Source organism: Ascidia mentula, chromosome 4 (assembly GCF_947561715.1).
Source record: "Ascidia mentula chromosome 4, kaAscMent1.1, whole genome shotgun sequence".
Classification (NCBI taxonomy): Eukaryota; Metazoa; Chordata; class Ascidiacea; order Phlebobranchia; family Ascidiidae; genus Ascidia; species Ascidia mentula.
Window position 1 is genome coordinate 3876197 of NC_138569.1, and position 13238 is coordinate 3889434.

Here is a 13238-nt window from a genome sequence, read left to right on the forward strand (position 1 = left end):
TAAACTGGTTACGTAATTGGTACCACAGTTCCTGATTTCTATGACTCTAATTGGCACATGCGTTTTCAATGATACGGATGAATGATTTTCAGTCTATAGCTGGTGAAACTTAAGAAGGCTCGCGTTTTATTAGAAGGCAAAGTTGATTTTGATCGAAAGCAGGGTGTGTGTAAGGTTGTTTGATAAACGGGATTTCAGCGGTAATCCTTTCTGGAAAGTTTTTTGGTCGAAACTTGTTCGTGGCGACCACAAAACATAAAAAAGTATTTTTATTCCGCAAATTTTGTACTGCTCGCGTTTTTTTTCGGGTAAAAGTTTAATATTGTTAGATACAATGGATGTAAAAAAATATGTGGATGTAAAAAAAAATAAGGATTTTAGCGGTAATCGATGTTTACTCGTAGCTATGACATAGTATGTATATAATATTCATAACCGAATATAAATATGTTTTTCTTATACTTTTGTTATCGTTAGAAAGGTCAGCCTATGATCTAAAACGTGCGCAAAAAAACATGCAGCTACCTTGTGAGCTGGCCAAGTAACCCGCGTAAGCTGGCCAAGTTTTGTTGACTAGGGATTGGCTCATACGTGAACTATTGCTGCTTTTCATAGAAATTGGACTGTAAATGTTGTTATTGAAATGACTTAGTTATTGAATTTAGGTTTGTATTATCAGAAAAAGGTTAAAGTTTTGTAGCATGCAGGATACTTGGCTTTCCTGACAATTTGTCTCGATGAAGCTGGCGCAATGAGTCTCAATGAAGGTCGGCTTACCTGTTAGCTAGTTGCCACTGAATTGTCTGTTCACCTGTGCTCTCGGAAGTCATGTGCGATATTGTGAGTGAAAGGCAGTGTATTCGTAATATCGTAAATACCATGTGGATAAGTATCCTACGGACATTAAAGATAAAGGGTCCCTGTCAAACAAACACTACCGTAATGATGGAACACGGGAAAAAGTTCTTATCAACACAGATTCCAGCCACGGCGTTGTCCTACACACGGATTTGTAACTCAATTGCGGGCACATTCTCACTCCCTCAAAACAGTTAATCACACATCAAAGGCGGTTACTGAAAGACGATAAAGGACAATCACATGGGAAAACGAAACTAAGGTTTTCGCAATTATTCGGTTTCGGGCGAATATTTCTGCAAAATTCGGCCGAAACCGAAACTTCTTTACTTCATGTAACGCTGATACGCAAAGTTTAGAAAACGTTAAAATCATTGTTTAAATTGTACGAATGTGTTCGTTTCATTTGTTTATTTTCACAGAAATGATAAAAATCAACTTTAAGCAGTTGGTACAGACGACGAGGTTATTTTTTAAGCGCCAAAAAAGGCTGTATGATATAGGATTAGACCCAATCAAGTACATGTTTTGTTTAAATTTATTGCGTTTAAAACGATGAATACCAAAATTATTTTCGGTTTATGCGGCCGAATATTCGGTTTCGGCCGAATATAAAAATAGCTGTTTCGGTGCATCACTAGTCTCTAAGCGACCAAACCAAACACTTTCAAACTAGCTAATAAATCGCTTCAGATTAATATGACCGTCAATGCTTTTTAGCTTTGTTCTCATAAACTACTTTGCGTTGTTATCCTTCCAGATTCATGGAGCTTATATATTGTGTCTTCACATGCGTTTCAAATCTCTAAGCTTTTATATACCACGTATAACAATTAGTATGTATGTTTTATTTGCTAACAGACTTGTTACAATAAATAGTGCTGTGGTTTTACATTAGATTCTATCTGAATAAGAACTCGCTTGTGACCTTATGTCAATACACTTTTCAACAGGATTTTCCTGTTAAATGTTAATGCAAGGCGGTTGAAAGGCATATATATGCAGTTCTTAAGTTCTTGAATATCTGCGACCAGTTCTTGATTATTGATTTATGCATTGGAGGTAAAATCTAGTTTCCAAGTGTAAATAGACATCTGGGGCTGATCATATGTTGTCTGGAAATACGAATACGTTCTAGTAATGCATAAAAAATAACAAAATTTATTCTAACAGCTAATCCACAATTCAGGAAAAACTTAAACTCAAATGGAAATTCAAACAACAGCAAATAGTTTTCGCTCCGATGTTTGTGAAAAGCTGTTTAGCAGTGGAAAATCCCTGAGGAAGCATATTCAAGTGCACACTAGAGAAACATCATTCCGCTGTAACGTATGTGAAAAAACATTTACTACCCATGGTAATTTAAAAACGCACTATCAGACACATAGTGGCGAAAGACCATACCAATGCACGTTATGCCCAAAGAGGTTTTTCCGTAAAGATGCTCTGAGGCGACACGGTCAAACTCACAAAGGAGAAAAGCCGTTCAAATGCATCATATGTAAGAAACCTTTTTCTTTAAAATGCAATCTTACAAGGCACTTTCGAACTCATACTGGAGAAAAGCCGTTCAAATGTGAAATATGTAATAAATCTTTTTCTGAAAAAAGCAGTCTTGGAACGCACTTTCGAACTCATACTGGAGAAAAGCCGTTTAAATGTGAAATATGTGAGAAATCTTTTTCTGAAAAAGGAAGTCTAAGAACACACTTTCGAACTCATACTGGAGAAAAGCCGTTCAAATGTGAAATATGTGATCGATCTTTTTCTCAAAAAGGCAAGCTTAAAATGCACTTTCGAACTCATACTGGAGGAAAGCCGTTCAAATGTGAAATATGTGATCAATCTTTTTCTGAAAAATGCAAGCTTAAAACGCACTTTCGAACTCATACTGGAGAAAAGCCGTTCAAATGTGAAATGTGTGATCAATCCTTTTCTCAAAAGGGCAGTCTAACAAGGCACTTTCGAATTCATACAGGAGAAAGGCATTTTAAGTGCAACGTATGTGATAGATCTTTTTCAGAAAAAGTCCATCTAAATAATCACATTCTGATCCACACTGGAGAAAAGCCGTTTCGATGTGAAATTTACGAAAAAACCTTTCGACAGAAAAGCAAGAGAAATTCGCACCTTCGAACTCATTCTTCGCAGAAAACATTAAAACGCAAATAACCTTATCGAAAAACTTTCTTTATAAGGAATGCATCAAGAACGCAACGTTGGAATCTCAATGGTAAAAAATCTTGGAAAAAGGAATGTGCACTGTCCAATTTACTACTGACACAAGAGAAAAAAAGCAGGGGATTGCAGTATGTATTGAAAAACTTTTAAAACGACATTGGATCAACGGATTTTCTTCGAAACATTGCAAAACATTCGAAGCAACAATTTTTGTCAATATGACATTGATATTTGCATTAAATTCTTACGCATTATATTGTTAAATACCATATTTTTTCATCTTGTTTATCTATTGACATTTCTCTACGATTACGAAATCAGCAGAAAATAAACGCACTTGCAGTTGATAATACAAAACCTGGAAGTAAATTAATACATCAACACATTCATTGACCTTCCTTGATAAGCGCGTACAAATGTGAAGCGAATATTAAAGGTGAAGATCGTTTTAAAATACTGACATTGATCTTAAAAATACAAAACTCAAAAATTAATATTACGAAATCGTTGAAGCGGAACAAATAAAAAGTAACGCGCTAAAGAGAATGGCGACAAACAACGTGGCGACGATTTTAATCCGGTGCTCTACAGTCCAAAAGTGTTTCGACAAAATTAACAGGTTTATGATGCAGATGGTTGTAAATTTACTCCTTGTAATTGAGTTTGTGGCAACTTAGAAACTAAAAGAACACAAATATAAACCAATTTACAGTTAATTTTGACAAAAAATGCGATGGTCAACTAAATCAAGCTAAGATACGATTTGTAATTTTTGAACCGCGGACTTGAATTGTTTACATAATTGGCACATGCGTTGATACGGTTCGATGATTTTCTGCCTCTGGCGGTTGTAAGGTTGTGTGAGTTATCGCCACTGATCGTAACTTGAAATATTGTTGCTTTTCACGGTATGAGCTTGGCCGTATTTTATAACTGAAATGACTTAGGAGTCAAATACTTCTTCAGATGACAGATAAAGTATTTATTGCGACCTTTATTCGCTAAATACTGCAGGAAAACAAACGAAATCTTTAATAATGCTTTTCACTTCTAGGATATACTTAGCGCAGGTTCTTATATAAGTGGCATTGTGCAAAGTGAAAACAGAAAATGGGACTGATCGAGTGTTGTATGCATATATGAGTACATTATAGTATTGCAGAGAAAACTAAAAACTTTACACAAGCAGGAAAGTAACAATTTGTGAAAAACTTGAAACTCAAATGGAAATTCAAACAACAGCAAATCAATTCGCTGTGATATTTGTGAAAAGTTGTTTAGCAGTGGAAAATCACTGAGGATGCATATTCAAGTGCACACTAGAGAAACATCATTCCGATGTAACGTATGTGAAAAAACATTTACTAAACAAAGTCGTCTTAAAACGCACTATCGGACGCACACTGATGACAGACCATACCAATGCACGTTTTGCCCAAAAAGGTTTTTCAGTAATGATAATCTAAAGCAACACAGTCAAACTCACACTGGAGAGAAACTGTTTAAGTGCAGAATATGTAAGAAAGCATTTTCTTCAAAAGGCAGTCTAAGAACGCACTTTCGAACTCATACTGGAGAAAAGCCGTTGAAATGTGAAATATGTGATCAATCTTTTTCTGAAAAAGGCAGTCTTAAAAAGTACTTGCGAACTCATACTGGAGAAAAGCCGATCAAATGTGAAATATGTAATAAATCTTTTTCTTTAACAGACAGTCTAAGAAAGCACTTTCGAACTCATACTGGAGAAAAGCCGTTCAAGTGCCTTGTGTGATGTCATTTTCGCCACAGCGCAAACGGTTTACGATTTTTGTTCGTCGCTACTTTTTGTGCAGTTTTCTACAATTTTTGGTTGACGTAGAACCGAAAAACTTTGGATATATCTTTGTTGTAGATGTACCTTTAGGGGCCGTGTCATATGCACTTTAACTCCCCACCCTTTAAGATCGCCAGACGCAACGAAAAATGCAGACAGAGGTTTCCTGTAGAAGTCCCACAGCCTTCAGGCATCTGGCTCGACGTCAGGCCTTTTTCATCGCAACTTGTTGAACACGTGTAACCCAATTCCATTCACTCTTCCACCCAATTCGACTCGGACACTTAACTAACTGCCTACAGCATAGAAGTTACTCGCTCAGTCAGTCTAGTATTTCGCGCTCTTACTGAATCATGTTTTGTGGTAATTAGCTGGATACAGTTCAGTTATGTGTTTTCATTCTTTAACATTAACTGACTTAAGAGTCATTAACGCGCTTGGACAATTGAATGCACGCTATCTGGTGCTGCAATGTGTTCTTCAACTATCAAATAACTCTGCTCCCGGATTCAAATTCAGTAGCCTGAAGTAACGAACGCGCACAACAGACTTAGTGTCAGTTACAACAGAAATCAAGCAAAACATTTGGATATATGCAAAAATAATCCGGTGTTCTTCATTCCTTAAGTATGTCGACAAAATTAACAGGTTTATGATGCAGATGGTGGTAAATTTACTCCTTGTAATTTAGTTTGTGGTAACTTAGAAACTGAAAGAACACAAATATAAATCAATTCACAGTTAAATTTGACATAAAATGCGATGGTTTCAAATAAATCAAGCCAAAATACGATTTGTAATTTGTGAACGGCTGACTTAATTTGTTTACATAATTGGCACATGCGTTGACACGGTTCGATGATTTTCTGTCTCTGGCGGTTGTTAGGTTGTGTGAGTTATCGCCACTGATCGTGACTTGAATTATGGCTGCTTTGCACGGTATGATCTTGACCTTATTATATAACTGAAATGACTTAGTAATTAACGTTAGGTTCAAAAAAACGATAAAGTTTGCGGACGGGTTAAAAACAATCAATACAGGATGGACAAACTTATAGATCAAGATCGTCAGAGGCCATCTTAAATAATTGTTAGATGACAAAAATAGTATTTTATTATGAACTTTATTCGCAAAATACTGCAGGACAACAAACGAATTCTCTAATAATGCTTTTCACTTCCAGGGTATACTTAGCGCAGGTTCTTATATAAGTGACATTGTGCAAAGTGAAATCAGAGAATTGGGACTGATCATATGTTCTCTGGAAATATGAGTACATTCTAGTAAGGCAGAGAAAACAAAAAACTTTGCACAAGCAGCAAACTCACAATTTGTGAAAAACGTGAAACTCAAATGGAAATTCAAACAACAACAAATCGTTTTCGCTGCGATATTTGTGAAAAGTTATTTAGCAGTGGAAAATCACTGAGGATGCATATTCAAGTGCACACTAGAGAAACATCATTCCGATGTAACGTATGTGAAAAAACATTTACTAAACAAAGTAGTCTTAAAACGCACTATCGGACGCACACTGATGACAGACCATACCAATGCACGTTTTGCCGAAAAAGGTTTTTCAGTAATGATAATCTAAAGCAACACTGTCAAACTCACACTGGAGAGAAACTGTTTAAGTGCAGCATATATAAGAAAGCATTTTCTTCAAATGGCAAATGTGATATATGTGAGAAATCTTTTTCTCAAACAGGCAGTCTAAGAACGCACTTTCGAACTCATACTGGAGAAAAGCCGTTCAAATGCGAAATATGTGATAAATCTTTTTTTTCAAACGGCAATCTAAGAGTTCACTTTCGAACTCACACTGGAGAAAAGCCGTTCAAATGTGAAATATGTGATCGATCTTTTTCTGAAAAAGGCAGTCTAAAAACGCACTTTCGAATTCATACTGGAGAAAAACCGTTCAAATGTGAAATATGTGAGAAATCTTTTTCTGAAAAAAGCAATCTAAGAACGCACTTTCGAAGTCATACTGGAGAAAAGCAGTTCAAATGTGAAATATGTGATCAATCTTTTTCTGAAAAAGGCAATCTAAGAGTTCACTTTCGAACTCACACTGGAGAAAAGCCGTTCAAATGCGAAATATGTGATAAATCTTTTTTTTCAAAAGGCAATCTAAGAGTTCACTTTCGAACTCACACTGGAGAAAAGCCGTTCAAATGTGAAATATGTGATCAATCTTTTTCTGAAAAAGGCAGTCTAAAAACGCACTTTCGAACTCATACTGGAGAAAAACCGTTCAAATGTGAAATATGTGAGAAATCTTTTTCTGAAAAAGGCAATCTAAGACAGCACTTTCGAACTCATACTGGAGAAAAGCCTTTCAAATGCGAAATATGTGAGAAATCTTTTTCTGAAAAATGCAATCTTAGAACGCACTTTCGAAGTCATACTGGAGAAAAGCCGTTCAAATGTGAAATATGTGATCAATCTTTTTCTGAAAAAGGCAGTCTTAAAACGCACTTTCGGACTCATACTGGAGAAAAGCCGTTCAAATGTGAAATATGTGAAAAATCTTTTTCTGCAAAAGGCAATCTAAAAACGCACATTCGAACCCATACTGGAGAAAAGCCGTTGAAATGCGAAATATGTGATAAATCTTTTTCTGAAAAAGGCAGTCTTAAAAAGCACTTGCGAACACATACTGGAGAAAAGCCGTTCAAATGTGAAAAATGTAATAAATCTTTTTCTTTAACAGACAGTCTAAGAAGGCACTTTCGAACTCATACTGGAGAAAAGCCGTTCAAATGTGAAATATGTGAGAAATCTTTTTCTGAAAAATGCAGTCTAAAAAAGCACATTCTAATTCACACCGGAGAAAAGCCGTTTAGATGTCAAATTTGCGAAAAAACATTTCGACAGAAAATCCACAGAGATGTCCACGTTCAAACTCATACCAGAGAGAAATCAATGAAAAGCATACAACATATTTAATAGACGTTTTCTGCGAGGATTGCATCGTGAACGCTTACCGTCGGATCCACACTGGAGAAACATCGTGTAGATGGGGTAAACCCTTTTAACACAGCCTCGATATTTGCACTGCCCAACTTGCTTTTGACACAAGAGAAAAACCAGCGGATTACAACATATCAGATAAAGTTTTCAAGCAACTTAGACAGCACAAAATATCGTAAACTGATAATATATGTCTCATGCAATCTGTTTTGAAAATCGTTGCTTGATGCTACATGGCTTGATAATTATTTTTAAAGTATGCCAAATAGTCATGATGTTAAATCACCGGCGACAACTGTGCCAACGCGCCTGATATTCTATTCTATGGACTAAGAAATAAATTCTATGGACCAAGAAATAAGTTATCGTGTCTGTCTTATTGTACCCTGTTAAACGGAACTGAATATGAATAAAATTGTACACATTGCAATTTTGGTATGTTTGCGATATGATGTTCGAACTGCATATAAGTCTGCTATGTGAGTTCTTGCTGCAGACTGCTAAATTCGTCTCCATGAACAGACTTATTTATTTTAGAACGATACGTTCCATTTCCGTTTGTTGGCTGCATTTAAACGCCCGTCAGTGACTGAAGCAGTTAATATCAAGCTATTATACAACGTGACTAAATTACCAAACTTCCTGCGTGCAATAGGGCGCGATCCGGAGACATAATAGACTACATGCAAAGGATAGCGTTTGAAGTGTTAAAAAAATGGATCTTGTCCAGCAGCATGCCAGAAAGCTGTGGGAGTTTTGCAGGAAATCCAAACTCCGAGTGCCGCCATCGTTCGGTCTAGCATTGAAAAAAGATAGTCAGGAAACAACAGTTTAATCAGATGACTGGGATCGAGAATCAGATATTTCGCAACAGTCTACTATTATGACGTTTCGTATTGGTCGTTAAAAATTGCTCGAAGTGCCCGCATTTTGTTTAAAGGCACCGCCAACATATTCAAAATTTTTGCAATCCCCGCTTGCAGGTTTCGTGTTTCGTTTAATCGTCCATTCGCTTTCCTTTTGTTATGTTATCGCCGAACTAATGCCACCGCAGATGACAACCGATGCTTGGAACCTCTAATCTAATCTTAACAGTCACACTTCATTTCGTTCTTTAAACTACTGTCACATTTAGTTATGTTAGTTAGTAAGACTTTGTTTGCTGTGAGAGGTTAGCGAGGAGACCTACAGATATTAGGTTCTGTTGTCACTCTGATTCAGATGTGCATTAATAATATCAAGGCAGCATATCAAACGCTTGGCAGCTAATTAGATTATAATTACATCAAGTTCTTAGGCTTTTGTTACGCTTTATAGTAACAACATCACGGTTGTTAATTCGCTTCGTATATACCCACGTACGTTGCGCTTTGCATTCAGATTTGAATCAAGCATGTATCACTTGACTTTAACCAACGTTTTTAACTACATGCAACGCATGCTTGCGGCCGTGGCGCTACACCACGCAAGTAGGCCACCAGACATTGCTTCTCAGAGTGTCCTGGAGGTTACCACCAGTAGCCCATTTGTTCGGCCAGTTTTTAGCATTTATTTTTCAGCATTTTATATGTTGTTATTTTGGTTTTCCGTTTTATTTTAGAACTGGAGATTCTTATTTGAAGCGAAACATGCATTCTTAACAGTAAATGCGTTTTTCACAAGGTTATATTATATTGTAATTCTGCAAAAGTTTCCACTTCTGTCACGCACAACGAGGGGCGTTAGAAAAGGTCGATTTCGGAATGAAAATATTGAATGTTGTTTGAAAGTTTGGAATCATTAAATTCAAGTCCACACAAAAGTTAGGTTAAAGTTATGACATCCCACCCAAAATGACGTCATGTAATGTCACTAAACAAAGAAACGCACCATTCCTGTCTTGTCGAAGTTCAGAGTAATGTCGTTGCTGCTATACGCTTTGGTCTTCCGATAATTCTGGACAAATGATCCTTTGGTTTGTGACGTCACCGTGACAAATTGCTCTGTGATGTAACACGTTGTCCTGACCTTGGGGTAAAGTATTCGTGGATTCTCCTATGTTTGTGACTATTTGGTATCTGCATTATAAGGCGCCTTCTCCTATCTAAACAATGCATTTTTTCTACGCGAGCGTCTTGTGTGATGTCATTTTGGTCACAGCGCAAACTGTTTACGACTTTTGGTCGTCGCTACTTTTTGTGCAGTTTTCTACAATTTTTAGTTGACGTAGAACCGAAAAACTTTGGATGTATCTTTGTTGTTGATGTACCTTTAGTTTTACGTAAAGTTGTCTAGGCCGTGTCATATGCACTTTAACTACCCACCCTTCTAGATGGCCAGACGCAACGAAGAATACAGACAGAGGTTTCCTGCAGAAGTCCTACAGCCTTCAGGCATTCGGCTCGACGTCAGACCTTTTTCATCGCAAATTGTTAAACACGTGTGACCCAATTACATTCATACTTCCACCCAATTCGACTCGGACACTTAACTAACTGTCTACAGCATAGAAGTTACTCGCTCAGTCAGTCTAGTATTTCGCGCTCTCACTGAAGCACGTTTTGTGGTAATTAGCTCGATACAGTTCAGTTATGTGTTTTCATTCTTTGTCATTAACTGACTTAAAATCATTAACGCGCTTGGACAATCGAATGCACGCTAACTGGTGCTGCAATGTGTTCCTCAATTATTAAATAACTCTGCTCACGGATTCAAATTCAGTAGCCTGAAGTAACGAACGCGCACAACAGACTTAGTTTCAGTTATAACAGAATTCAAGCAAAACATTTGGATATATGCGAAAATAATCCGGTGCTCTTCAGTCCTTAATTTTTTCGACAAAATTAACAAATTTATGATGCAGATGGTGGTAAATTTACTCCTTGTAATTGAGTTTGTGGCAAACTTAGAAACTGAAAGAAAACAAATATCAATCAATTTACAGTTTAATTTTGACATAAAATGCGATGGTTTCAATTAAATCAAGCTAAAATACGATTTGTAATTTGTGAACCACGGACTTGAATTGTTCACATAATTGGCACATACGTTGATACGGTTCGATGATTTCCAGCCTCTGGCGGTAGTGAGGTTGTGTGAGTTATCGCCACTAATCGTGACTTAAATTATTGTTGCTTTTCACGGTATGAGCTTGACTTTATTTTATGACTGAAATGACTTATGAATCAATGATAGGTTTTAAAAAAGGATAAAGTTTGCGGTCGGGTTAAAAACAATCAATACAGGATGGACAAACTTATTGAGCAAGATCGTCAGAGGCAATATCAAATAATTCTTTAAATGACGCAAATAGTATTTTTGGTGACGATTAATCGTTAAATATTGCAAGAAAGCAAACGAATTCTTCAATAATGCTTTTCACTTCCAGGATATATATAGCGCAGGTTCTTATATAAGTGACATTGTGCAAAGTAAAAACAGAGAATTGGTGCTGATCATATGTTGTCTGGAAATATGAATACATTCTTGTAATGCAGAGAAAAAAAATCTTTACACAAGCAGCAAAGTCGCAATTTGTGGAAAACGTGAAACTCAAATGGAAATTCAAACAACAGCAAATTGTTTTCGCTGCGATATTTGTGAAAAGTTGTTTAGCAGTGGAAAATCACTGAGGATGCATATTCAAGTGCACACTAGAGAAACATCATTCCGATGTAACGTATGTGAAAAAACATTTACTAAACAAAGTAATCTAAAAACGCACTATCGGACACATACTGGTGACAGACCATATCAATGCACGTTTTGCCCAAAAAGGTTTTCCAGTAATGATAATCTAAAGCAACACGGTCAAACTCACACTGGAGAGAAACTGTTTAAGTGTAGCATATGTAAGAAAGCATTTTTTTCAAAAGGCAGTCTTAGAACGCACTTTCGAACTCATACCGGAGGAAAGTCCTTCAAATGTGATATATGTGAGAAATCCTTTTCTCAAGCAGGCGGTCTAAGAACACACTTTCGAACTCATACTGGAGAAAAGCCGTTCAAATGTGAAATATGTGATCAATCTTTTTCTGCAAAAAGCATTCTTAAAACGCACTTTCGAACCCATACTGGAGAAAAGCCGTTCAAATGTGAATTATGTGGTCAATCTTTTTCTCAAACAGGCAGTCTAAGAACGCACTTTCGAACTCATACTGGAGAAAAGCCGTTCAAATGCGAAATATGTGATAAATCTTTTTCTTCAAAAGGCAATCTAAGAGTTCACTTTCGAACTCACACTGGAGAAAAGCCGTTCAAATGTGAAATATGTGATCAATCTTTTTCTGAAAAAGGCAGTCTCAAAACTCACTTCCGAACCCATACTGGAGAAAAGCCGTTCAAATGTGAAATATGTGATCAATATTTTTCTCAAGCAGGCGGTCTAAGAACACACTTTCGAACTCATACTGAAGAAAAGCCTTTCAAATGTGAAATATGTGATCAATCTTTTTCTGAAAAATGCAATCTTACAAGGCACCTTCGAATTCATACTGGAGAAAAGCCGTTCCAATGTGAAATATGTGATCAATCGTTTTCTTCAAAAGGCAATCTAAGAAGGCACTTTCGAAGTCATATTGGATAAAAGCCGTTCAAATGTGAAATATGTGATCACTCTTTTTCTGAAAAAGGCAGTCTCAAAACTCACTTCCGAACCCATACTGGAGAAAAGCCGTTCAAATGTGAAATATGTGATCAATCTTTTTCTCAAGCAGGCGGTCTAAGAACACACTTTCGAACCCATACTGGAGAAAAGCCGTTCCAATATGAAATATGTGATCAATCGTTTTCTTTAAAAGGCAATCTAAGAAGGCACTTTCGAACTCATACTGGAGAAAAGCCGTTCAAATGTGAAATATGTGATCAATCTTTTTCTGAAAAAGGCAGTCTCAAAACTCACTTCCGAACCCATACTGGAGAAAAGCCGTTCAAATGTGAAATATGTGATCAATCTTTTTCTCAAGCAGGCGGTCTAAGAACACACTTTCGAACTAATACTGGAGAAAAGCCGTTCAAATGTGAAATATGTGATCAATCTTTTTCTGAAAAATGCAATCTCAGAATGCACCTTCGAATTCATACTGGAGAAAAGCCGTTCCAATGTGAAATATGTGATCAATCGTTTTCTTTAAAAGGCAATCTAAGAAGGCACTTTCGAACTCATACTGGATAAAAGCCGTTCAAATGTGAAATATGTGATCAATCTTTTTCTGAAAAATGCAGTCTTAAAATTCACTTCCGAACTCATACTGGAGAAAAGCCTTTTTGAGTGCAACGTATGTGATAAATCTTTTTCTTTCAAGAAAGATGTGAAAAGGCACATTCTAATTCACCGGAAAAAAGTCGTTTAGATGTGATGTTTGCGTAAAAACATTTCGACGTAAAAGTCTGAGAAATGTTCACCTTCAAACTCATACCAGGGAGAAA

General features: G+C 36.6%; 3 protein-coding genes across 3 annotated transcripts; all 3 read left to right on the forward strand.

Annotated features, from left to right (window-relative positions):
- Positions 1 to 2064: 2064 nt before the first annotated feature.
- LOC145897214 (uncharacterized) lies at positions 2065 to 3030 on the forward strand. Its single transcript, XM_082985408.1, has one exon. It carries the CDS (start codon positions 2065 to 2067, stop codon positions 3028 to 3030), a length of 966 nt encoding a protein of 321 aa, XP_082841534.1.
- A 1309-nt stretch (positions 3031 to 4339) lies between these two features.
- Positions 4340 to 7808, forward strand: LOC145897215 (uncharacterized). Its single transcript, XM_082985409.1, has 2 exons — positions 4340 to 4794; positions 6527 to 7808. The coding sequence occupies exons 1-2, from the start codon at positions 4340 to 4342 to the stop codon at positions 7806 to 7808; spliced, it is 1737 nt and encodes a 578-aa protein (XP_082841535.1).
- A 1417-nt stretch (positions 7809 to 9225) lies between these two features.
- On the forward strand, positions 9226 to 12984 carry LOC145897216 (uncharacterized). Its single transcript, XM_082985410.1, has 3 exons — positions 9226 to 9301; positions 11687 to 12358; positions 12611 to 12984. Exons 1-3 carry the CDS (start codon positions 9226 to 9228, stop codon positions 12982 to 12984), a joined length of 1122 nt encoding a protein of 373 aa, XP_082841536.1.
- The last annotated feature ends 254 nt before the right edge of the window (positions 12985 to 13238 follow it).